This window comes from Xiphophorus couchianus, chromosome 12 (genome assembly GCF_001444195.1).
Source record: "Xiphophorus couchianus chromosome 12, X_couchianus-1.0, whole genome shotgun sequence".
Lineage (NCBI taxonomy): Eukaryota > Metazoa > Chordata > Actinopteri > Cyprinodontiformes > Poeciliidae > Xiphophorus > Xiphophorus couchianus.
Genome location: NC_040239.1, coordinates 1,469,647 through 1,496,883, shown reverse-complemented (window position 1 = coordinate 1,496,883; position 27,237 = coordinate 1,469,647). Strand labels below are relative to the sequence as shown.

The 27,237-nt window shown below is 43.5% G+C and overlaps 1 protein-coding gene across 7 annotated transcripts; it reads right to left on the bottom strand.

Moving 5' to 3' along the window:
* Positions 1-3,288: 3,288 nt before the first annotated feature.
* Positions 3,289-26,730, bottom strand: ddr2l (discoidin domain receptor family, member 2, like). 7 transcript variants are annotated; one of them, XM_028034140.1, is made up of 21 exons: positions 26,399-26,730; positions 16,732-16,830; positions 16,531-16,633; positions 16,336-16,411; positions 15,777-15,929; positions 15,473-15,620; positions 15,257-15,365; positions 14,997-15,186; positions 13,802-14,042; positions 13,578-13,679; positions 13,364-13,500; positions 13,144-13,255; positions 11,764-11,880; positions 11,084-11,158; positions 10,540-10,557; positions 9,848-10,092; positions 8,793-8,920; positions 8,160-8,357; positions 7,208-7,442; positions 6,990-7,139; positions 3,289-6,135 (listed from the first exon to the last, which is right to left on the bottom strand). In XM_028034140.1, exons 2-21 carry the CDS (start codon positions 16,790-16,792, stop codon positions 6,001-6,003), a joined length of 2,733 nt encoding a protein of 910 aa, XP_027889941.1. In that variant the 5' UTR covers positions 16,793-16,830; positions 26,399-26,730; the 3' UTR covers positions 3,289-6,000. The 7 variants fall into 7 exon arrangements, with proteins under 7 accessions (XP_027889941.1, XP_027889943.1, XP_027889942.1 ...); XM_028034142.1 differs by having other exon boundaries at positions 13,364-13,497; XM_028034141.1 differs by having other exon boundaries at positions 13,578-13,676.
* Positions 26,731-27,237: the final 507 nt, after the last annotated feature.

Below are 27,237 nucleotides of genomic sequence, written 5' to 3'. Positions count from 1 at the left end.
TGTAGGTTTATAATAGAGATGGACATGATATACATACTCAGCTATTATTTGAGGGCATCTATATTTCTGCTTAACATGTGCAACCCTGTGGGTGGCTGATCATTATCAGTTAATCTTAATTTCATGTGTGGTCTACACATCTGGACAGACAACATGTGGTAAAAGCAACACTCCATGCAGGTGAAGCAAAACATCATTAACCCACAAATATGAAATAAAAAACATTTAAAGAAGGGTTTTCAACAACACTAGGATTGTTGAAAACAATAGCCTGGTGCATGTTGAGAAAGGAAAGGACTCGTGAACCTGTCGACTCCAAAACCAGGAGGTGGATCAATATCCTAATCTACCATAAAGTCAAACCTGAATGGAAGTAAATAGAGTTTGGTGCAAAGTGAAAGTCACTCATGAGCATCAAGAATAGAAAGGCTAGATTGGACTAAAATTATCTACAGGAAAACCCGACAGCTGTGGAAGAACAATGGTCTGGGCAGATGAGACTAAGATCAACTTACAAAATGTCTGTAGAAGGCAGGAAACAGCTGATGAACCAAAGTGAATGTTATCATCTGTAAAACATGGCAGAGGAGGTGTGATGGCCGGGGTTTCCATGGCTGCCAGTGGCACTGGGAGACTTCAGGAATGATGCGACTCAGGACAGAAGCAGCTGAATGAATCCTGTGTGTGAGTGTGTGTGTGTGTGTGTGAGTGTGCGTGTGTGTGTGTGTGTGTGTGTGTGTTTCCAGGTTGTCTTATATGTTTTTGGACACACAGTAAAAGGACAATCATAATAAGGCATGTACTTTAGCGACTGGATCATTGAAGCAGTTCTTCATTCTCCAATATGGTGTTGTCATCAGCAGCTAAAATCAAATGTTGTTGTTAAATGTAAAATTTATACTTAAATTAGTGGAGAAATGCAGCAATGAGGCCTTTTCTGTTCAACACTGAGCTCCAGTTTTAATCAAGATCTAATTTTCCAGTTCCTGATTTTTTAGGAGAAAATTTGTTCTGCAGGTATTAAGCTTCAGGTAGAAGTTCTGAATGCAACAGAAAATAAATATTAAGATTTTTTCATTTCAAACTTTAAGGAAGTTACCTCTGATCTTCATCAATTGGTGTCAACTTTTTAATTTTTTTAAAACTGCTGCTGGTTTAAACCAAAAGTCATGAAAGTTCTTGTTTTAAAAGGTCAAAAATCTTAATCTGATTTATAGTCACCCTGCTGCTCTTTTCTCAGAACCAAAGACAAATCCAGCACATTTATGCTTTTGCTGCTAATTTATCTAAAGGTAGAAAAAAAAAACATAACACTGACTTATTTTGAAAGTCAGTGTTGTAACAGAATAACTGAAATACTGAAGCAAAAGTTTTATTGAAATGTTGACAGTTGGAGAGAGAAACAGAATGATCACAAAATTCAGAAGAAAAATCTGTTTACTAATCACCAAAACACAGCAAATATATAAAATGAATAAAATAAAGATTTATTATTCAAAACTAAATTATGTTTAGCAAAATAGGAGCTTACAAGCACAGATAATGTCCAGTGATTGACAAAAACTATCCAGCATTTCAATGAAATCTGACTGATAAGTAAAAGAGAAAAATATAGAGAAACAACATCTTGATATTCAGAGTGAAGCTTTGACTGGAAACAGAAAAACAAAATGTTGATCCTGGAATAATCCCAGTTTAAATCTTTAAAGGACTGGAAGAGGAAGTAGCATTCAATGAATAATTGTAAAGTTTCAACAAGAACCAGATTAAATCCATGAATCTGAAAATGTGTTTCTGAATGAAAGAGACAAACATGAGACTGGATCGTCTGGAGGAAATTCAGAGGAACCAGGGAACCATTTTCCTGACCTGTGGAATGTGATTCCCTGAGATCTTGTTATCTTGACAATTAATAGCGAAACATCGCGTCCCTTTTTTCAGATTATTATTTTCTCTACCACAGATTCTTGACGCAAAGCATCAGCGCATGTGGCGCACAGAATCACGTGACATCCAATCCACTGATCTAGATGTCCGAGAGGATTTGTTATTCACTTTTCTAAATGAATCTTAAACTGGCTGTTCTGATCAGAGAGCGCAGCTGCTGTCCGGTAATAGGTGCAGGCACATAACGGAACCAGGGTGTAGGAACCATTGCTGGGGACTGTCCCCTTCAGACCCACCGTGGGGGACATTGTCCACCAGTCCTTCAGGAAGTTACGCCTGAGAGTCCAAACAGATGATGAACATCTGAACACGGCAGACTGAGGCCAAGCAGAACCACAGCGGAACCGAACTCTGTGTGTCCAATGATCAGGTAAATAGAAATTAAAAGTAAATGTTGCATAACTGATGACGTCACAGATTCTTCTTCTTCTTTTGTGTTTTATTGGCGGATGGCAACCAACTTAAGGTGCATTTACCGCCACCTGCCGGACTGGAGTGTGGTCATCACTTATATTCAGAGGGAATCTGATAATACACACTTCAGTGGTGTGTGTGTGTATATTCACACACACACACTCATATATGTATGTGTGTGTGTGCATATTCACACATGATTCATCCATCCATCCATCCATTTTCCGTTCACCCTTGTCCCTAATGGGGTCGGGAGGGTTGCCGGTGCCCATCTCCAGCTACGTTCCGGGCGAGAGGCGGGGTACACCCTGGACAGGTCGCCAGTCTGTCGCAGGGCAACACAGAGACATACAGGACAAACAACCATTCACACACACACTCACACCTAGGGAGAATTTAGAGAAACCAATTGACCTGACAGTCATGTTTTTGGACTGTGGGAGGAAGCCGGAGTACCCGGAGAGAACCCACGCATGCACAGGGAGAACATGCAAACTCCATGCAGAAAGACCCCGGCCGGGAATCGAACCCAGGACCTTCTTGCTGCAAGGCAACAGTGCTACCAACTGCGCCACTGTGCAGCCCACACATGATTCATTCATCATGAAATATGTTCCACTGATTTCATCTGATAACAATAAATACGAGTCCCAGTTTCATGTTTTCATATTTGAAAAAGACAAATATTAAATTATTACTTCTTCTTTTCAGCTTCCGTTTTTACATCCTGCATTAGAAAACAGAAACAGTTTGAGCTTCATTAAGTTTGAACCTGTCCAGGTAAAAATCCAGCAGTGAAGAAGAGAAAAGTTTGTTTCTGAGTTTCTCTCAGCAGCTCCAGCCTCAGTTAAAGTTGGAACTTTGTCATCATCTCATGGAGGCACCGACACAATTATTGATCCAAACAATTAGAAATGAAACTACAAGTTTAGTTATAAAATAAGAGCTTTAATATAGACTTCTTAATGTTGTAACTTTATCAGACATTAACAGGATTCAACGTCTCCAGGAAACTTTCCATCAGTTTCAAACAGAAGAAGAACGGTTCCGTCAGATCAGGACCGATCCGTCTCCAAACAGCAACAGTCCTCTAAAGGTTTAATCACTGATGTGTTCAATGACAGTAAAGAACTTTACAGCTCAAAAAGGAAACATCCTCAGTTCTACCGGTTTTAAAACTTTAGCGCCAAACCGTGATCCGATCAGGACGGATCGGATCTACAGCTGCAGGTTCACAGCCGCCTGCAGAACCCAGAACACACAGGTTGGACTCTTCCTTTGGACTTCCTGTTTGTATCAAATCTCCAAAGTAAAGCTCCATATTTTTCATCATTTCAGAAGGTGAAACTCATATCTTCTATATTTGTTACATACAGAGTGAAATGTTCCAGATTTTATTTCTTGTACTTTTGATGGTTCTGGTTAGAATAAAAACCCAACATGCAGCATCTCAGGAAACCAGAATATTACATCAGATCATTAAAATAATATTTTAAGCAGAAATATTCAGACTCTAGGTCTCAGTCTGGGCTCCAGTGTTGATGCAGCCTGGAGGTTCTGCTGAGGTTCTGGAGGTCCAGGTTCCTGTAAAATGTTCAGATAATCTGCACCGTTGGTTCTGGTGTCACTCATCTTCCTCAAAACCAAACTCCATAGATTCTCTGGGGTTAAAGGTCAGGCCAGTCTGCTGTTGTTACCATGGTGATAGAAGCAGATATTGGTACCAGCAGAAGATCCGAGTTTATCACAGACTGTGGGAACTTCATCCTGGTTCCCTCCACTCCTCCAGAGTCTGGGACCTTGGCTTCCAAATGAAATGAAAACTTTCAGTTCTGGTTCTCCTGAGTCCAGTTCTGGTTCTCCTGATCCCGGTTCTGGTTCTCCTGAGTCCAGTTCTGGTTCTCCTGAGTCCAGTTCTAGTTCTCCTTGGTCCAGATCTGGTTCTCCTCAGTCCAATTCTGGTTCTCCTGAGCCCAGTTCTGGTTCTCCTGAGTCCAGTTCTGGTTTTCCTGAGTCCAGTTCTGGTTCTCCTGATCCTGGTTCTGGTTCTCCTGATCCCGGTTCTGGTTCTCCTGAGTCCAGTTCTGGTTCTCCTGAGTCCAGTTCTAGTTCTCCTTGGTCCAGATCTGGTTCTCCTCAGTCCAATTCTGGTTCTCCTGAGCCCAGTTCTGGTTCTCCTGAGTCCAGTTCTGGTTTTCCTGAGTCCAGTTCTGGTTCTCCTGATCCTGGTTCTGGTTCTCCTGAGTCCAGTTCTGGTTCTCCTGAGTCCAGTTCTAGTTCTCCTCAGTCTAGTTCTGGTTCTCCTGATTCTGGTTCTGGTTCTCCTGAGCCCGGTTCTGGTTCTCCTGATCCTGGTTCTCCTGAGCCCGGTTCTGGTTCTCCTGAGTCCAGTTCTAGTTCTCCTCAGTCCAGTTCTGGTTCTCCTGATCCTGGTTCTGGTTCTCCTGAGCCCGGTTCTGGTTCTCCTGATCCTGGTTCTGGTTCTCCTGAGTCTAGTTCTGGTTCTCCTCAGTCCAGTTCTGGTTCTCCTGATCCTGGTTCTGGTTCTCCTGAGCCCAGGTGAGGCACTCGTTGTCCTCAGCCTCAGTCCACTCTGTGTGAAACTCCCAGACTCGAGAGGTTTGTGCTCAACCATCTGTTGCTGTTTTCCCTGTTGCTTTTGCACCTTTTCCTACTGCACTTTTTTCTTCCACCCAACTTTCCATGAGTGTGTTTGGACACAGCAGTCTGAGAACAAGCAGCTAGTAATGGCCGTTTTTGGAGGGCGTCAGTAACTGAAAGGCTTTTAGCAAATTGTCTTTAACGTTTTGGTTATTTTTCCTAGTAAAGCATTTTATGCAGCTTGAATTATTGGAAACATGCTATATAAATACATTTGAAACTCGACATAAGTTTCCAATATTTAACTTAGCATATGTTAAAAATGTTGGGGTTTTATTTTCTCCAAGTCAAAATTACAAGAAATAAAGGTTTGAAATGTTTGACTCCATAATAAATCTTCATCATGAGTTTCATTTTCTGCAAAGAGGAACAAAACATTTTTCACAATCTAGGAGTTTTCTGAGCTCTACTTCTGTCTGAACATAGAAAAGGGAAGTTTAATATGATTTACTTTAGTTCTTGGGAAACTGAACTTGGACTCGACTCTCTTCTGTGTAAACGACCAAACAAATGTCAAAATATGAAAAAGCAATAAAACCTTAACAACAAAAAGTCTACGCTACACTTTGACTTTAGCTCCAGTGTGGGTTATTATCTACGAACATGAATAACTGAGACACAGACACAGTGCTTTACAACAACAACCAGAACCACACAGACAGAAACACCAGCGGCTGAACGCTGGTGGGTTCTGGGCTCCAAGGGAGCCAAAAACGGGAAGGAAATCAGGTTTCAGGCAACATCTGGCACAAAAACAAACGATGAAAGTTCATCTGGTTCCTAAAGGGACTGATGAGGCGCTGAGGTTCAGCACATGCTGACGGGTTCTCCTCAGATCGGACCTCAGCCGCCGGGACTCTCCAGCAGAGTAGTTCTGGTCCATCATGTTCATGTCTGTCACCATACAGGAGTCCCAGCAGCCCTGGGGGCCCTGAGCCGGAGCGGGGCCCCAGCAGGGCCCAGCGGGCCCCCGGTGGATCACTGGTTGACGTGGGGCCTCAGGGCTTGGTAAAGTCCCTCAAACGTGGGTCGGTCCGTGATGTTGCGGCTCCAGCAGCGCATCATCAGCTCAAAGAGCGACGGCGGGCAGAGAGGAGGGGCGTACAGGAAGATCTGGAGGTCAGGAGAACAGCACTCAGTCACCATGGCAACAAAACAGCCGGCTAGGGTTTCTGATGAAATCAGTCCGACTTTGGTTCTGTTGGACCAAACAATTAATCAGCTTAGGATTAATTGTCGATTAATGGTTTTTAGATACAAAATATTTCCAATCGATCAACTAAAAACGTCACTTAGACATTCTTTCATCCTGCAGGGGGCGCCACCTTAAACGGAGCCAGTTGATGGTTGTAAGAGAAATAATGATGGCGGAAGCATCCCAGAGCAGGAAAGAGACTCTGGTGTCGGATGCAAAATGTATTTCATCTGATTCTGTTTAGAAATATAAACTTTCAACAAACTCCTTGAGTGTTTCATATTTCATTCCTAGGTTTTATTTTTCTATTCCTAGATTACTGTTTAATTATGTTTCATAAATATGTCTAAGATTAATAATGTCTGAAAATCACAATCTTCTGTTTATTCAGTCAGTATTTCATACAGCTGATAGAAAAACCTTACAGTTAATGTTTGTTTAATTTGACCTATTCTGAAAAATGCAGCCCTCCATGTTAGAGATGCTCAGTCCTCTTACTACCAGACAAAACTCAAGATTTTAAGAAAATTGGTGCTTATCAATTAATTGTTAGTCAATCAATAAGATAAACTTTAGATTAACTTATTAACTGATAACTTTCATCCTGGCTGAATTTCTCTTTATTGAAACAAACCAGTAAAAAACATGAATCCCAATAAAAGTTCAGGATAACAAGCAGCAAAATAACAGCAGCTCCCCCTTGTGGTCAAACTTCTTCTTACACTCTGAACAGACCAGAACTCCCAGCCTGGTTCTGATGGACCCGTCTCACCTGTCGGCCCTGGTTCCGGAAGAACTCGCCCGAGTTCTCAATGACCTGTTCGTCGGACAGCAGGCTGTACGGCTGCTCCTTACACAGAGTGAAGATTTCCCACAGCGTCACTCCGAACGCCCACACGTCGCTCGCCGTGGTGAACTTCCCCTGCAGGAGGCAGCAGGATGTTTAATCCGCTCATTTAACCTGTGGGCCTGTTGGGTTCGTCCCCTCACCAGCAGGATGCTCTCCCAGGCCATCCAGCGGATGGGCAGCACGGCCCGGCCCTGGATCCGGTAGTAGTCGCTGCTGTACAGGTTCCTGCTCATCCCGAAGTCGGCGATCTTGATGGTGAGGCGGCGGTCCAGCAGGCAGTTCCTGGTGGCCAGATCACGATGCACGAAGTTCAGAGACGCCAGGTACTTCATCCCAGAGGAGATCTGGACGGCCATGTGGAGGAGGTCCGACAGGCTGCAGGGGGAAAGGGGCGGAGTCAGAGGAGAGGGGGAGGAGTCAGAGGAGAGGGGGTGGGATCAGCAGGAGAGGGGGAGGAGTCAGAGGAGAGGAGGAGGCGGAGTCAGCAGGAGGAAGAGCCATGCTGCAATATGCAGTGATGCATTTAAATCAGACTTTAAAATGTAACAAAACATCATAAAACTGCATTATTATAATAAAATCCTTGAACATTTTGAATCGTTTTGCTTTGAACAACATGAAGATTCAAACCAAATGTTCTGGGTTTTAGTCATTTAGACTAAATGACCAAAAGTTCAGGATTTATTAACCAAAGTTTACATTGAAATGCGTATTTAATACAAGATTATTATTAGAACCATAATTATTAGGATGAACAGAGTTTGTGATCATTTATTACATAATGTGCCAAATTATTACATTATGATTTCTAAAGCAGAATTATCTCCACATTTTGTAATAATCAGCACAAAATGTAATAATGTTCTTACATACTGATTCAAACAAAATGATTATTTGTAAAACTGGACTCTGTATTTGTTGTAAATTAGAAATGTATAAATAAACTGAATTGAACTGAATTTTGCAGAATTTGCTTTTATTAAGTGTTGTGTTTATGACAGGCTGCGGTTCTGATGATGTTTCCTTCATTTTGAAGCAGACTTTATGACATCATCACGTATGGCGGCGTTTTCACGCGACGCGGCGCTGCACCTGACGGACGGGATGTTGTTGGCGTGCGTCAGCGTGCTCTCGATCTCGCGCTGACACAGGAACATGTTTAGGTCTCCGTTCTCCATGTACTCGGTCACCATGCACAGCGGGTCGGACGACACACACACACACAGCAGCCGGATGATGTTCGGGTCGTCCAGCCGGGACATGATCTTGATTTCCTTCAGGAAGTCGTTCCTGGAGGACAGACAGGACGGACAGAGGACAGAAGATGGACAGAGGACAGTTTAGTAAACGTCAGAACCTCAGACACAAACTAAACTCTCCGTCTGGATCCAGCTGATGGAGGCTGAACCCAGAAGGCTGCAGTGCTGACTGGAAACCAGTTGGAAAAATTCCAATCAATGAGATTATTACTGAAAAGTTTCTGGAAAACTCATAAATTATGTATTTTATTACAACTTATTGGTAATATTGATGATTTATGGCTCTCAGTGGATCAGAATATTAAATCACATCAATAAAAAAAGAAATGTCAGGTTTCTGAAAACTACGATCATTTCTATGTCCCCAGTTCTGGTCTGGGCTCCTTTTGCATGAATTTCTGCATCAATGCAGCGCAGGGGCAGGGTTTGACCTCTGACCTCTGACCCTGTCCGTCTCTCTGCGTACCTGGCCTGACTCGTGGCGTCGGCCCTCAGCTGCTTCACCGCCACCAGAACCGAGCGTCCGTCTCTGTCGGGAAGAGGCGAGCCTTCCCCAAGGAATTCTGGGAGTCCCTCGGCTTCACAGAGGTGGACCTGCAGACAGGAAGTGAGTTTCTGATTCTCTTCATTCAATCACTGCATGACAGGCGGGTCGGACCAGCACCGCCAACAGAAACACAGAAACATCATGTTCATATCTTCAGTCAGATATGACAGAAATATGAGCTGGAAAACATGAAGACTGATTCATATAAAGTCCTTCATGGTTCGGCTTCATGGTCACTAAAAGATTTTCAGATTCAAACAAAACTCAGAAAAAGCCAAAACAAAAAGAGAAGTTAGTAAAGGGACTGAAATATAAACTTTGTCATTTTCTCTTCCAAATTCCAGTAAAACTAAAAACTATTATTTCTTCAAACTGTTTTATGAAATCATTTAAGCAGTACTTACTAACCTAAATAACTAAACTAAACTAAATAACTAAACTAAATAACTAAACTAACCTAAATAACTAAACTAAACTAAATAACTAAACTAAACTAAATAACTAAACTAAATAACTAAACTAAATAACTAAACTAAATAACTAAACTAACCTAAATAACTAAACTAAACTAAATAACTAAACTAAACTAAATAACTAAACTAAATAACTAAACTAAACTAAACTAACCTAAATAACTAAACTAAACTAAATAACTAAACTAAATAACTAAACTAAACTAAATAACTAAACTAAATAACTAAACTAAATAACTAAATTAAACTAAATAACTAAAGTAACTAATAACTAAAATTGTACAGATGTTTTGAATAATTTTTAAATTAACAGTTTTTTTCTTATTATTGTGATTTGTTTTTATTTTTATTAGAAATGTGTAAATCACACAACTTCTATCTGTAAACTAAGATGAAAATTAGCATCTCTGGCTAAATCTGGCATATTAACATGAAGCCGATTAATAAGCCTTGTAATCATTATGAAAAGAAATAAATGTAAAAACCAGGCCAGTGTTTTACCTCTCCAAACTGTCCCTCTCCCAGCTTCTCCCTGAAGATGAGCTGGTGTCGCGGGAACTCTGCGGCGGAGATGTCCTTCCTGGTGAGGGAGTCGACGGTCAGGGCGGGGACGGCGTACATGTTGCTACCGGTTACGCCCTGCAGCCGGACGATGTCCGTCTCGGCGTAGTGCGGCGCGTTGTTGTTGAAGGACTGGTGAGGCGTGCACTGGGTGACGTCCGGCTCGGCGTAGCCGCCGCCGCATGCTGTCAGACACACAGCCTTCATCATCATCATCATCATCATCATCATCATGGCAGTAAGACCAGCAGCAGCTCAGACTTCATGTTGCAGTTCGATGCAAAGACGGAGGAATTAAATACTAGAGGAAGTTTAAGTTAGAATATGATTTTAACAAGAAGATTTTATTTCAGTATAAAAATATCCAGGAATCAGTAGAATGAGAAAAGATCAGGTAGAAAAAATCCTCAAACATGCAACACAATGAACTTTGCAGGAATGTAATGCAATAAAGAAATAATGTGACCTTAGTGATGAAAAGGAGGAGGAGCCACTAAAGCTTCCTGATTATGTAGAGAAATAAGATCTAATAATTATGTGACACCAGATGATTAAGAGTGAAGGATGGTGAGCCAAGTTGATCATTTTAAATAAATTACATATTTTTAACATGCATAATAAAAGACACTTACACCACATAAAATAGCAACCTGAAATGTGTTGGGGAAAAAAAGATAAATGTAGTAAACATTAATTATGGCTCAATTATAGAATAATATTTTTTTTTTTTACCGAGTATTATTATGTAAAGAAAAATTTGTATCTAATGCTTCAATAAATAAGATGGTAAAGGATGAGAGAGAAATAATTATTAATGTAAAAACCAGTTAATCACTTTTCAGTTAATATGATATTAATACAGAGGTTGCAGTATTATTATACAGATATCTAATTAAGGTGTTGAGTAATTATTAAATTACATTCTAATAATATGTACAAAATATTAATACTTTTTATTACAGTAGTTGTATCTGTACTACTGGAGACGGTTCCACTGACTGATACCCAGAATGACAAAATATCCAAAAATATTTTTATATCTTCTGTCTTTTTGTTTTCAGTTGTTTAACTTTGATTTTCTAGATTTCACTGTGCAGAGCGTTAAACTCTGAATCTCCGCTCTTCCACCCGATGTTCTTTAAAACGTCTCAAGTCGTCACACCTTTCATCTCTTACCACCAAGCCATCCTGACGTCTGGCGACAGGAAGTCAGCAGCAGCAGGTCATAGAGAGGGTTACCGAGGAAGAGCGCTGGAGGAAGAGGAGACACGGAAAGAGGCAGAGAGCTGCAGGAGGAGGAGAGGAGAATGAGCATGCAGGAAGATCCAGACGAGAAGAAAAGACAGAACCGACAGAGTCTGAGGAAAGTGAAGGAGGCGATAAAATGTTCTCCTGCTGGGAGGGTGAGGCGCTCTTAATGGCCACCAGGGGGCAAAGTGGAGCAGAGACGCAACATTTACAGAAAAGCCTTCAGATCTGGCAGCTAAACGGCTAAAACTAAATATAAATTATAAAATTAAATACAATTAGAAATGATCACAAAAATAAACCAGAGATGATAAATTAAAAAAAATCTATGTAATTGAAAAGCGAGCAAAAGAATAATCTGTCCTCTCTGGAGTAGGAATATTAAAGGGATATTACCCAAAGTTTTACTGGTATAAATTCAAACCTTTATTTGAAAACAAACTATTTAAATTAACCTAATTAGAAGCTCATAATGTTTCCCATCAACATCCAGCTGGGATCCAGTTACAGCAGACAGAAAGGTTCTGGTTCTGCCAAATGGAGCGGATTCGTTTTGGGTCGGTACATGTGACTGTGAGGAGATAAAAGTGAGTGAAGATCTGGTTTACCTGAAGCCTCGGCGCTCTGCGACAGCTCCGGCAGCTTGTTCCTCAGGACGGCCGGGTTCTGGTACTGAGGGTCCAGCAGGAAGACCCTCTCATAGTGGGGGTCGGTGTTGGTGGGGCCTGGGGACAAAAATACAACGTGAGCAAATAAAGGTTTGTTATCGGCTGTTAACAAGTAGTTAGACGTTCATATCCATGCTCTTATTTTGAAGTGGGGGAACACGCAGCAGTTCTGTTTCCTCTCCTCAGATTCTCTACCTGAGTTACGGTGCAACAAATCACGTTTATTAGAAAACCCAGAATGAATCGTTTTACTGTAAACAGTTTAAAATCTGTTGTGTAGAAACTAACGGTTTAAAATCCACTGATGTTCTTTCTGACTGAAGCTCTGCTGTGGTCAGTTGGTCAAAAAGTTTTAAAAACTCAACAACAATCAAACTGAAACCATCAGTTCTGTTCCCAAGAGTCACTTCCTGAGGCGCAATAACAAATTTGAACTGTTGAGGGCGATATAATATGTTCTGACATGTTATCAACATATTTGCATTTGAATGTTAGCTTCGGCTAAATACCATGTTGTTGTAGCGCTTTAGCGATAGCAGAGCTAATGTTTCTAATTACTGCTTTAAGGTTAGCATAGCTAGCTGTTTAGTTAGCATAGCTAGCTGTTTAGTTAGCATTGCCCATCATCTGTCTGTTCCAGTGTTTTATAAACTTTGGTGAAATCTACCAGATGGAAATCAGAGCTACGGAAACACTAAACATTCACTCATGTCCAGTCGGCATCGATGCTAAATCCAGATTCTAGAAGCTCAGTGGGATTTCAGAGCGATGTCACTGGTCCCACCTGAGGCCCAGTTTAACATCCATGTTTCTCTGCAGAGACAGGAAGCTGAGGAGCAAACAGAACTCAGACAGAGCAGGACTTCATCTGGGAACAAGCCGCAGCTTCACCCTGCAGCCATCATGACTTCCTGCTGTTAAAACTGGCATCACTTCCTGAATAAACAGAAGCACAAAGCCTGAGTGGCGGGTCGGGCTTCGGCTCTGACAGTTGTGTTGATCTCTCTGCTGGAAGAGTTGAGGCTGCAGCTGGAAAACCATTTGTCCTGACAGACTGTGTGCTGTTGGCCTTCTGCTGACAAATGTTTCCTCCATCTGAGCTCTAGATGTTTCCTCTGATGACCTTTATATGAATTATGGCTCATCTCATCCCTACAACAGTCAAAATGTGTCCAGAAAACTTCTGTTTTTCTGTGAGAAAACATGATGCAGCTGCCTGCTCTGTCTCTTCAGAACATAAAGACCGACGTTTGTTGGGACCGTAATGAATCATGAGATCTGAACAGGTGAACCGTTGAGGCTTCACAGTGACAGCGCTACCTGCAGGAGGATGCCGGGACCGCGGCGGCACCGGGGGCGTCTGCAGGATTATGGTGTCGCTGCAGGACGACAGGCGGACCGTCACCTCCTCGTCCAGGATCTGACGAGGCGCCTGGGTCAGAAAAAAGAAACTTTGACTTTTCATTTCACAGGATCTGTTTTTTGACTGATTCTAACTAAGATGAGTTTAAAAAAAATATGTTTTTTTTTATCTTTGCACCTTCTCCAGCACCTTGCAGACACATTGGCACCAGAGGATGAGGAAGATGATGATGACCAGCAGGAGGATGATGGTCACCAGGCAGCCAATCAGAATGGGCGTCTTGTCTGAGCTGCTGCTGGGGGACGGAGCAGCTGCTGAGGAGATCAGGAGGAAACATGAAGGTTTCTGCAGGAAACTAAACAATCTAAAGGAAAATGACATGTTGTCTTACCTGTGTTATCGGTCTTTGGTGCTGTTGTCATGGTGATGTCCCTATGTCCTCCTGGAACAGATGTCCCCATCAGTGGCTGTTGTGTTGGCAGTATGATGTCTTCTAGTAAACAAAAACATGGTCATTTTTTTATATCTTACAATCTGCACAAAGTTTGACTTTGTGGTAAAAAGCAGAGGACCGAACACTCAGCCCTGAGGAACGCCGACAGCTTGAATCGTCACCTGACTGAAATGAGATCTCACTGAACATCATCCAGACGTCTGCGTAGTAGAAGTGGCAGCGGAGCGACCTGGCGGCCCGGCGGCTCAGCGGCACCGTGACGTAACGGGCGCTCGGGTTCCTGTCGTCCAGGATGGTGGAGAAGGAAACGGGCTCTGGCTCCCAGCTGAGGGAAGGCTTAAACCAACAGGACACGGAGGAGAAGATCTTCACGCCACGGCTGTACATGTTGTTACTGTGAACCTGCATCAGGAAACAGGTGGAAGTGAAGAGAAAGACAGAGGAGACTTCAGAGGACAAATGGGTCAATGTTGGGAAAAACAAATATCTGTTTCAAGACAAACTGTTCACGTTCAAAAATCGCTACATTTGTTACTAGCTGCTTTTTTGGAGAGTCTGACCACAGCCCACTAAACTCCCTCTGTTCAGCCCCACACTTGGTTCCGCCCTCCGTGTCTCCTGGCTCCGCCCTTCCGTGTCTCGTGACTCCGCCCCTCTGTGTCTCCTGACTTCGCCCCTCTGTGTCTCTTGGCTCCGCCCCTCCGTGTCTCCTGGCTCCGCCCCTCCGTGTCTCCTGGCTCCGCCCCTCCGTGTCTCCTGGCTCCGCCCTTCCGTGTCTCCTGGCTCCGCCCCTCTGTGTCTCCTGACTTCGCCCCTCTGTGTCTCCTGGCTCCGCCCCTCCGTGTCTCCTGGCTCCGCCCTCTGCAGTGAAATGTTTTTAAATCTGTCTGCCGTTCGTTCACAGGAGGTTTAGTTCCTCTCTAACTGAGGCAGTGAGGCCTTTAAAGCTTTGAATGTTCTGGGTTCTTCTGAACCTCCTGAGTCACTGATGAGCTGTTGGAGTGATTCTGGGTCGGCTCGTCCTGGAAAGGTTTTTCTCTCCTCCATGTCTGGATGGTGTTTCTCCCTGGGGGGTTCTGAGTCCCACAGCCTCAGAGTCTCTGTAACCTCTCCACTCTGATCCGTGTCAGGGACTTTCTGCAGGTCTGGCAGTAATCAGGCCTTAGTGTGGTTAGTTAAATGGAGCCAGAAAAAGTGGTTAATCCCAGTTAATTCATGATTTAAGAGGGAAAGAATTACATTTCACCCAGGGCCAGTGTGGTTAGGATAATTCGTAACTGTAACTGTGAACTTTCTGGATGCTGTAAAGAACGTCTGCATGTCTGAGTGAAATGAGAAGAGAGCTGAGCTGCAGACCTTCATGGAGGTGAAGTTCCTCAGCCTGTCGAACACAAACTCCATCTCCACGTATCCCTGAGTCCCCGGCGTGTCGTTCCTCCAGCCCAGGTAGTCGTATCCCTGCCACACGTTGTACTGACGGATGGCCAGGAAGTCGTCGCGGCCCGTCACGCCGTCCGTCAGCTGACCCAGGCCTCCGAACAGCTTCCTGTTAGGAGAGACGCCGTCAGTCAGAGGGAACCGGGGAACTGGACCGGCTGGTGTTTACCGACCCCGACCTTTTCTCGTGGACGCCGTCGTACGTGGAGTCGTTGAGACTGATTACTGACGGGTTACCGGGCGACATCATGAGCTGACCCTCTGGAGCGCTGTAGGAGAGCAGTCCATCTGCAGACAGCAGGGAGAAACCTGAAAGGTTCTGCTTCATGCTGGATCATTATCAAAATCTGAAACGGATCTTTGTCCAGAGCCAGGCGGCCCAGCGTGCGCCGTACCCTCCCAGGGACAGCCGTACAGCTCCACCCTCATGCACACGGTGGTGGACAGCCTGGTGACGGGGATGACGCGGACATAGCGCGCGATGATCGGAGGCTTCAGGTCGTTGGAGAAAATGCCGTAGGTGTCTTTGTTTCCTTCCAGGACCTGAGTGGAAATATGAAGGAAACAAAACTAAAATAAAATTTACTGACAGAGTAAAATCTGGCTCTAACTCAGTGAACCAGTTTGAACTGGTTCCCTCCTTAATTTCCAGCTCTGTCTCGCCTCCACCACCGAGCCGCAGCTGTTCGGGTCTCTCACCTCCTTTCCCAGCCGGTTCTTCCAGGACTTCCACAGCTGTCCGTCTCGGCTGTAGTTCAGGCGGTACGCCGCGGCGAACTCCTTCCCCAGACCTCTGGCGTACCGGCCCTGAGTCCCGAACAGCGTCAGGAAGGTGAGTCTGCGCAGGTCGATCTGCGGCAGAGCATCAGATCAAACCTTTCAGTCTGAATCAGCATCAACCAGACTTCCTGCTCCACCTTCCACTCCACACCTCACCGTCTTCCCCTCATCTAAACCATGTAGAGCAGGGGTCTCAGACTCCAGGCCTCCAGGGCCGCAGTCCTGCAGGTTTTAGATGTGCCACAGGTACAAACCACTGGAATGAAATGACTTAATGACCTCCTCCTGGTGTAGATCAGGTCTCCAGAACCTTAATGACCTAATTATTCTGTTCAGGTGCTGCAGCAGAGGCTCATCTAAAGGTTGCAGGACTGCGGCCCTCCAGGACTGGAGTTTGAGACCCCTGATGTAGAGCCTTAAGCCACTGCAGAACTGCTGTTCAGACTGATTTTTAACCTTTGACCTTTCTGAAACCAACCTGCAGGAACTGGGAGTCTAAAGGCTCCAGCTGTCCTTTAGGACACCAGGCACCGTCTCCGTCCTCAGAGTTCAACCTGCAAGTCAAACATGTTGGTAAAAGGTTTCATTTGAAAACTCATGCAGAAAGAAGCCAGGCTGGGATTCGAACCCAGAACCTCCATTAAAAATTATTTCACAAAACCAGTATTCCGACCTGGCGTACTGCGGCCCGGTGGTCTCGTACCACCGGCTGGACGCCGTCAGGTCCTGATCGGGGATCCGTCCGTCCTCCATGCCCAACGCATAGCGACAATGTTCTGAACACAGAATCACACGTTTTACTCAGGAGTTCCCAGAACCGTCGGGGTTTGATTTGGGCCACGGCGGGGCGGCCATCTTGTCTCGGCGTGTTCACCTGGATCGATCTGTCCGCTGGCTGCTGGAAGCTGAAGGATCAGCAGCAGGAAGAGGTGCATGATGGTCCAACGGTCTCACCAGCAGGAGCGCTACATCTCTGAGAGGAAACAGGAAAAATCATTCAACTGTTACATAAATCATCTTATTCTTATTATTATTCAGTGACAGTTGATGTTTACACTGAGGTTACAGATCAGATTCCATCTTCATTCCATATTTTATGATTTTCAGGAACTGAAGCAGATTTCCCTCCATGTGCTTTTAGAACCATTTGCTTTATTTATGGAAGCATTTTTACTTTTTTAGAGAGAAGTTTTCCTTTAAAGCTCTAAACAGTTTTAATTTGTCTTTCAACCAGAACCAGAACCAGAATCGAGAGTTAATGAAGTTAAACAGAAGATCATAAAACATGAAATAAAACAGAAACATGAAATCTTATTAAATAGTTTACATATTCCATCCAGTTATGAGCAGGATGTGAGCCACGCATCCTGAGCTTGTTTTGAGTTTGTTGCCAAGGTGACCAGTAATCCAGACAGTTTCAGTTTGATGTGGGATTTTCTGACCTTAACTTTTAGAAACATAAAAAACCCACAGAGCTGAGAGTTTCAGTCTACGACTCCAGTCTTCAGCCGTCAAACATTTTAGACAAAGATCCAACATTCCTGTTACGAAATGCAGCGACAGACAGAATTGATTTAATTACTGTCAGACCCGGTCCAGGACATGCAGAAATGTTTCTGTTTGGTTCTGAGACTCGACCAAACTGCTGCAGGTCGACGTCTCTGCGTTTCTGTGGGATTTCATAATGTTGCTGCTGCTCTGAGGTTACAAACAGAAACATCTCAGGCTCCAGCACAGATTTCATTTATGATCACGGCCCAGTTTCTGCTGCCAAGTCCTGGATTCAGAGGGACGAACTTCTCCGGGGAGAACAGCTGGACGGGGCGGGAAGAACGAGGACAGGACGAACCGGAGAGGGAAGGACACAAAGACAGGAAGAAAGAATGCTGAGCCGATAAGAAAGGAAGAAAAACAGGCAGAAAGAAACGAAGAAAAGATCCAGAGAACAAAGAAGGGAAGAAAAGAGCTGAACTTTAAAAGGTTGTTAAAGTTCACGAGGTCATTTACATGTTTCTGGACACCCAGATATAACAACTTTTATTATCCTGAGATTTAACAACCTAAACTCTTTTAACACGGCATGAAAAGTTAACAATGCAGACAAAATCCTAAAGTTTAAAGTAAAAACCAAAGAAAATGAGGAACAAACCCAATCAGCCCCCAGAGAGGCAGATAAAAATAATCTGGATACGACAAGAGCAACACAAATACTTTGTCTTCAGTTGATCAGTGGAAAAAATGTACATTTAATTAAATTAGCATCAAGCTCAGTGCAACAATCATTTCTGTTGCTGCCCTGCAACAGCAACAGCAACGGCAACAGCAACGGCAACAGCAACGGCAACGGAGGATTCATTTTCACATCATTACCAATAAACATTTTAAAGACCAAAATTCATCAATGTTTTATGAAATATTCTTTTATTCTTTCCTGGAAACTGGTAAAGTTGCAAGATGAATAAAACCTCCAGAGTTTTTTTTCTGTTTGTAAAGTTACACAGAGAAAAATCCACAGAAATTATATTTCTATCATATTTTCACCATGTTATTCATTCATTCATTTAAAAATATCAGTTTCAAAATAATTATTTAATTAGCAAGTTAAAAAATTATTTACCTAATTCACTTGCCTAACTAAACATTTAGAGGGTAAGCTAAATATTTAGCTCTAAACTAAATGTTTAGTTAGCAAACTAAGAGCTAAATGTTTATCTTCCTTACTAAATATTTAGTTTAAAGTTCAATATTAAATTTGGAAACAAAATATTTATCTTCAAAATTAGAAAATTAGTTTAAACTGTGGAATTTATAAATGACTGAATAAGATGGGAACATTTTGAACTTCCGTCCTTTTAGCTTTAGACTGTAACTTCGTCTCTCCTGTCAGGCTGAGAGCAGCAGGTCAGTTGCTGCCTGTTGGAGCTGAAAGCTGCAGCTCATGTTCCAGGTTCACCTCCGTCTCCATTCAGCACAGAAACTCCAACAGCAACTAAACCTGCAGCAACATGTTGGGGAAGGTTCAGATTATTCTGCTGCTTATTCAACAAAACTCAACCAGCTGCTGAAAATATCTGATGACCTGAACGTTTCCTCCTGCCGCTCCTGAAACAATCTACTTTTTTCTGTCAGAAATGTCTGTCTTGGTCTCAGGAAGTGACTTTATTGACTTCGTCCAGAGAGGAAAAGGCCGAGCCGGAGGCAGAGCGAGGGAGAGGAAGCAGCTTTATGTAATGTTCTGGCTGGAGCTCAGATTCCTGCACCGTTGCTCATCTCTGCAGCTCAAATCACATGACAGCAGAGGGAAAGACACGGTGGACAGAAAACAAACCGGATCCAGATGAGGTGACGGTTAAACTGACCAAACATCTGCACACAAAACATCATTTCAAACATTTTTAGAATAATTTAAAACATATTTCCACAGCGGGAAATAAAACTCCTCTAGGAGCCGTAAAAGAAATAATGAGAATGTATCTCAGCTGAGGGGCCAGGCCTGAAACAGCGCCACGCCTGGCAGCTCGTGGTATTACACCCTACAGTTAAAACATACAGCAGAACCTCTGCAGGTTCTGCTCAGTGTGCATCATGTTCCGAGGTTGAACCCTAAAAACACAAAGGTTGAACCGTTATCTTCCCCAAACCAACAACCAGGCAGCAGATTCTTTCATTGAGGCTCAAATTCTGGACATTTCTGATTAAACTTGTTTTGTAGTAATTATGGAACATTTTGATTCCAAACCCAATCAGCAGAATTTAACTCAGTAACACATGAATCCTCCCAACAACACAAGGAAAACAAAGAAGAAAGTTGCTTTACTGAACGTTTGATGCCTCAAACACAAACCGACTCATTTCATCTCCAATCCCTGAATAAAATCAGACGATTTTGGTGCCGGGAAAAATAAAATACTTCAGTAAAACCAGACATGGAACATGAGAAGGTTCTTGGTGAAGGCTCGGTGGAAATGTTCCTTACAGGCACCGGTAGCTTTTAATGTGCATTAAACTGACAAGAAACCAGCAGAGAGGAAAAGGCAGCAAACGGGCCGGGCTGAGAGCAGAACCCGGGACAAACCAGAACCAACGTCGACCCAAAACAAGAGTCAGGCGTGAAACGGTTTGACTTCCTGCTTTTCCTCCTGCGACGGAACGAAAAGCTGCTCAGCGATGAACAAAAATCAAACTTCTATGTTCATCAGCAGTTTGAAGTTTCTCTGTTCAGTTGGAAACAATCAGTTTCTATGAACTAATGAAGGAACCAAAACCTGTTCAATAATAACAGAATGATGATTAAAGTCTGCAGGTTTAAAACATTTCTTTCAGCTGCTTCAGATGATTTATGGAATGGACTTCAGCTGCAATCATCTAAAATAACTCTGGTTCTGGTTAATTAGCTCTGTTTGCTCTCCTCTCAACATTTTCCAGAGTTTTTTCTCTTTTCTTTCTTCACTCTTCTTATCTCCTTTGTCTGTTTCCCTCTTCCTCCTCCTCCCGTCCCTCCTCCTCTTCCTCCTCCTCCTCCTTCGTCAGAACCAACTGAAGCCAAAAGCCTCAACATTCCAAACATTCAACGCAACCCAGATTTCTCTGTGTGCTCCGTTTCCCCGGGCCGTCTCCGGCTCACACAAACACACAGGAATCCGTTCCTCCCGCTCGGCTCGGCTCGGCTCCTCACACGGATCTCGGCTCATCGGGGTGAAGGAGGCAGAGTTCACTGGGAGCAACCTGCGGACAAAAGGCCAACATGGACGGCCTCCCGATGGTCCAACAGCACAACACGCCCAGAACCGTTTCCTCAGTCTGGAGCCTTTGGTTTATGCAATAGTCCTGAAGATATAAGGTTAAAGGTCAAAGTGTATGAGAGGCTTTATTCTTAGTGTGTTCTCATAATTAAAAATCCAAAGTTAGTTTAAATTTATCTGGTTAAGATGCTGTTTTTCAAAGAAATAGTTGAAGTTATTTTGTTTTATTTTGGGGCGTTGGAGGCAGGCTGACTCCATCCAGGTTCATCTCTATGAAATCATAAATATATGCATCAAAACTCGTCCTGCTTCGTACCTGTAACTGCAGGGAATATTTAATCCTTCTTATACTTTTTCAAGCATCTTTTGGGTTTTAGCTCTTGATGAGAACACAGCAGCAGCTGAACCAACGCTGCACGGTTTGCTTTATGTGAAGGACGCATCAGTACGTAACACCATGAGACTTAGAAAGACTGGAGGAAACCTAACAAACCAGCAAACAACAAATGATTTAAAAGTGCTCTGAGAAGAACCCAGTCAGTAACATTACAGAACAACTGCTTTCAACAAAAACTCAAACTCAGATGGGCAGTATAACTCCTGCTCCAATTCTGACCAGCATTCTTACTCTGATGTGCCCTCCGTTCCCCTTAGCGACTGTGTTTGCTAAAATATTAGCAAGTTATGGTGAAGGAAAGCAGCTGAAAGTCTCACTTTTCAGTCTGATTTTGACTTGTGAGGGTTTAGCTAGCTGTAGCTCAAAACGCTATTCCACCAGAAAGTCTCATCATGTGGTGGACAAGAGAAGTTAAATCTCAGACAACATGTTCAGTCCAACCATCTCTCCTTCACTTGGCTCAGACACTGAGAAGAAAAAGGTTTTAGCTGCAGGTAAACAGGAGGAACGTTTGCAGAGAGCAGTTAGAGATTTAATGATTTAAGACCTGAACTGAGTCAGACATGATTAAATCTCCTTTGTCTCTTTTGATATAAGCAGCACATTAAGTATGAAACCATAGAAAGCGACACGACGCGTCCCACTCCATGTTGGGTTAGCAAACAGCATCAGGTGAAATGGTCTACATGATTCTCTCTCTGAGGAAACTTTCTGTTCACATCAACGTTTCTCCTGTTGCTTCACTTCCTGTCCGTTTCATTTGCACCGCCGTGAACGTGTTCATCTGGTTGGAGACGTAAATGTCCCCCAGGATGTGGTGCCTTTCCATTAACACAGACTGGACTGATGCTGTGGAAACCAGAACTGATCCAGATTACTGGATTTCTGGGGAAGTTTTTTAAGACGCATCAAACATGTTTTTATTTCTGGTTCAGCTGGACTGAGCCAGTTAGAGGAGAAAATGACCAGATGGAGATAAAGCTGAGAGCCCAGCGGTTTCAGCAGGAGGTACTGAGGATGATGTTTCTGCTGGTAAATAAACTCATCTTTAACTTTACGTGTCCTGAAAGGAGAGTTTAGGTCAACGTGTCTCAGAGTGAATGCTGCCCTGCTGATGCTTCGTGTTTGTGGGTCGGTGCTGCTGCTCTGATTATGCAACAGCAAACATTTTGTTCCAGATGTGCTGAATGTGGGACGCTGTCAGACGAGAAGGAGCTCCAGCTGTTACCACCAGAACAGGAAGAAACTTCCTTCTTAAAAACACAAACAGATTCTCTTATCAAACTCTGAAGCAAACAGAAAAGTTCAGATGTTCTCTCTGTGGAAACCTTCTGCTTCAGTTTGTTTTCTCCGTAAAAATGATTCTCATCTTTGTGGATATGTTAATAAACGCCTGAGGAGGCAGAAATGTTGGAGGAAGATTCATGTGCAGCTTCTTAAAGTTTTAGATAAAAGTTAAAAGTTGAGCAGCAGAAACTTTAACCAACCCGCAGCTTTAAATCGTTTCCCAGGAAACCAAAAACCAATCAGAGGTTCGGTTCTTCATTTGGGTCAGGATCAAAATATACCAAAGATTATTTCCTTGTATTTGTAACTTTATATCTCTGCTGACTAAAACTATTGATCTTCCTTTAGTTTTACTGTATTAAATCCACAACTAAGATTCAAATCAGATTTCGCCGTTCAGCTGCTGCACGGCGCTGCAGCAGCTGATAAACCAACAAACCACTGATGGATCATCTGCTGCTAGAGTTTTCTACAACAAACAGACTTTAGAGATAATATGTATATTCAGTAACAATATTCTAAAATCATAAACATTTGGTTTGAAGCCGTATTGATTGTTTTAGGACGAAAGAACTAAAACATTGACTGTTGAGTTTTTCCTTCACTGTAAGCAATTCAATCATCAGAAATCATGTTTAAAACAGAAGCCTTATTGTTTTAGGAATTATTACTAATAAATTAATGTTAATATTAAGGTTAACCTGCTGAGGTAAAACTGGTTTGACTGTGACTGAATTTATATCCATCATTAGATGGACGGTCAAACAGCAGATCCTGTTCTGGCTTCATCTTCTACATTTTCCTCCTTCATGATTTCAGTGATTTTACACTAAATGGATGAAAAATATATTTATTAATATTCACCCAGAGTATTTGGTCTGATCCCTGCAGAGCGCCACCTGTGTTACATTCAGGTACAACCTGAAGAAAAGCCAAAGAATCAGTGAATCTGGTGTCAGGTTGAGTTTAAACCCTTCAGTTCATGAACTGAACCTGAGCAGGAAGTCAGAGCAGCCTGAGTTCATCTTCAGTTCCTGCTCCGGTTTGGGTTTGGGCAGCGACCCGAGACGGCCGGCCCGGCAGCAGAGAGCTGAAACCTTAGAGGAGGCCGTCCGGGCTCGGAGCCGCTCACCGTGTAGAAGCAGAGCTGCAGGAATGTGCAGAATGTGCAGCGCCTGATTTAACATGCAGGGATTTGAACCGACACCCACCTGGGAACCTAAGCGTGGAGACCCAAAGAACCCCAACAGAACCAGAAACTGGTTCTGATGGAACCAGAGACTGAGCTGCTTCACGTCCAGCGGAGGTGAACATGAAGCTGCTCAGGGTGAGGAAAGCTAAACGATAAAACAGGCTGGATGCGTCAAATGTTTCTGATCATTATTAATGATTGATTATAGTTTATGTTGTTCATAACGTCTCTGAGGGCAAACAACCAGGAACTCACCGAGTCCTGGTGGCAAGACTGAAGCTAACGGTCATTTCTGGCTGGAGAGAACACACACACACACATGCCAACACACACACACACACACACACACACCCACACACCCATCCACATGCGCCAACACACACACACCCACATGCGCCAACACACACACACCCCCACCATTTACAAGAGGGTTTCTTGTTGCTAGGCAACAGGCCTAAAAATGTCACTCTGTGTCCCATAAAATAAAACACGAAAATCAGAAATTCTGAACTGATAATCAGAATCAACTGAAACATTACTGACATTAACAGGCCCTTCAAAATAAGAGCATGAACATAAATGTCTGAATTCTTAACCATCAAAACTTCCACAAAGTCGAACTTTAACCTGCTGAAAGTTCATAAAACATCCAAATTTATACAGTTTAAATTAAGGGACGTCAGATAAATGTTTTCTAGGTTAAAAAAATCGCTTTTAGCAAAGAGGTTCTGTTTTAGGGGAACCAGCACATGTTGGTCAGAACCATCAGAACCGAGGTTCTGTTCCAGTGAAGAAGAAACTCCCTGGTGTTTGACCTGCTGCTGCAGAAACACAGAGAGTCAGTGAGATCTCAGCCTCATGTTGGAGGTTTTTCTCCTCATTTCACTGCAGGTTTCTGAGTTCAGGTTCAAACAGGCAGCAGGGTGTCGGAGATCCGCTGGAGGTCAGAGGTCACTCATCTGAGAGCCTTCACTTTGTGACTCTAAGCAGAGTTACTGATGGAGGAAGAGTTTCCCAGTTTCCCCTGAACTCTCACAGAACCGGTCCAGACACACCAGAGTGTTTGGTTCCTTCTCACCATGCTGTCCAGAACCGGTCAGAACCACACTGGAGTCAGCATGATGCTGCCACTTCCTGTCCACCAGCCGCTCGCCTCAGACCACGACCTCACATCCTGCTGTCAGATGACATCAGCAGGCTAAGCTAGCACCATGAAGCTAGCAGGTGTTCCAGCTCCACTGGTTTTCTCTGAATCACCAGAATCTGACCAAACAGAGACGCCCCGACCTGAAACCGGATCAGAACCGCGTCCAGCTGAGAGAGCTCACTGCTGGGATTCAGACAAACAGCTGGATAAGGTTTGTTATGATGATGAGGAGGAGGAAGGAGTCCAGATGAGCCTTCGTCTCCATCAGAACCAGAACACAAACAGGAAGCTGTCAGTGGAGCCGCTCTGAGGCTGCAGACACGTTTTCCTCTCAGCGCGATGATGAAACATGTTTCATGAGCTGCTGAGTCAGCAGAACGCTCTGAACAGAAACATCTGCAGCCGCTGACAACAAAACCCAGAAGAAAACAAAATGTTGGGATGGAGAGAAAAATATCCTCCAGATTAAATAAATATTATCACTAAAAATCTTTTGTCCAATTATTATTTATGCTATTTTGGGTTTATCCATTCTGGATTTCTTTGTATGGTTCTTAGCACTAATGATATTACTTTGATTAATTAAAATATACATAAAAAATTAACAAAATTGTTTTTATTTATAAATGTATGTATATATTTATACATACATTTATGTTTTGTCCAATTGTTTTTGTAGTTTGACTTTTTTTTCCTTTCCTTTATTTCTTTTTTTTCTGAAGTGAAAGTGAATTCAGTGTTTAAACCATGAAGGTCGTTCTGGTCAACCTGTTCCACTTCCTGTTCCACTCCATCACTTCCTGTTCCACTCCATCACTTCCTGTTCCACTCCATCACTTCACAAGCTGAGGAGGACGGTTCTCCACATCTCCATAGCAACCACTGGACTCCCTCAGCAGGCCAACTGGTTGTTTAGGGTGATACCAGTGGAAACCAGTTTCCTGTTGGTTTTCTACTGGGAACTCTGGTCAGAGAATAAAACCAACATGAGGAGTTCACCTCGGTGGAGGGTCTGTGGTGCTGCGGGTGACCTCTGACCCGGAGTCTGGACCGGCTGCAGGGCGGACCGGTCCGATACGGGAATGTTGTGCTGCCAAAACTTTTACTGAGATTATTTTCTCTGAGAAACTAAAATTAATATTTGAACAATCAGAAATAATCAGATTTTTCTGACATATTTGACATGTAAAGAACTAAACCAATCCATCGTCACGATCCAGAACCAGCACTGGGTCAGAACTCAGACCCGACCAGGACAGCAGAACCCATCACACAGAACCCGGTTCCTGCAGAACATCCAGCAGGAACGGGAAGATCTGCACCCTGTTGTCATGACAACGTCCCAGCATGCAGTCTGGTTCCTTAGTGGACTGAAAGTCCAGATGGTCCAGCTGCAGCGGATCAGAACCATCAGAACCGACCTGAAACATCTGACCGAGAACAGAATGAATGGACCGGATTAATAATCCAGATTAATCCAGATGTTCTGTTCTGGACCAGCTGCAGGTCCAACAGAACCATCCAGCTGCTGCTTGTCTCTAACTTCCATTAAAACCTGTGAAAGGTTCGGGTTTCGGTCCGGCAGACCCGGTCCAGTCTCTGCTCTGCTGCTGGGAAGGATTAGTCCCAGTTCATGGAGCGGATCTGGATAATTCCTGGAAAACCAGCGGGTCCAGTTCAGAACAAAGCCCAGAGTTCCGATGGTCTCCTGAAGGCCTCATCTAATCTCAGAAACCTCTGGGTCCGGTCGGGTTCGGGAGGTTCGGAACTTTTTACCTGTTTTCCGCTGTTTCTCTCCGGGTCCAACGCAGCAGCTTCACAGCTTCTCCCCGGCTCGGTTCGGGTTCCCTCACTGGGTCATGGTGGAGGAGTCGATCCGTCTCTTCAACTCCCGGCGACTTTCCGAAAAACTCCTGATTTGATCAGATTCGGCTTGTTTCGGAACAATCCGTTCGGATCCAGAAAAATCCGATCAACTCCGAAGACAAAAAAAGTTTCTGTTTTTACATCACATCCCGTTTCCGAACCGGAGGAGGAGGAAGAGGGGGAGGAGGAGGAGGAAGGCAACATGAGCCTCTGACTCTCTGACATCTGAGAAGTTCTGCAGAGGAGCCTAAGAAGGGAACTACGGAGGGAGAGAGGGACATTTCCACCCCTTCCTCCCGGTTCTGGTTCTGGTTCTGGGATTCAACCACACGGTGAAAGATTTTTGGCTCCCCTCATAAATTTCTTCTCTCTGTTTTTTTTTTTTCCTTTCCTGTGAACAAAAATCAAATACAATTTTCAGATGATTTCTTGTGTTATTGGGAAATAAATCCGTCTGAGCCAGAGGTCTTCAACGTGAGGGTGGCGACCCCTAGGCGTGTCGCAGAGGTACTGCAGGGAGTCGTCAGGTTTCTGATCGAGACTTTTTGGGAGGATTTTTTAAAATTCAATGTTATGTCTCTAAATTCACATTAACATAAAACCACCGCGTAATAAATTGATAAAACGGGACATGAAAGAATGTATTTCATAAATAATAAACAGATTCAGTGAACAAAAATATGTTTATTATATTAAAAGCTGTTCATGGCAGAATTAATCCATCGCTGCTGTTTTCAAAAAAATAAAAA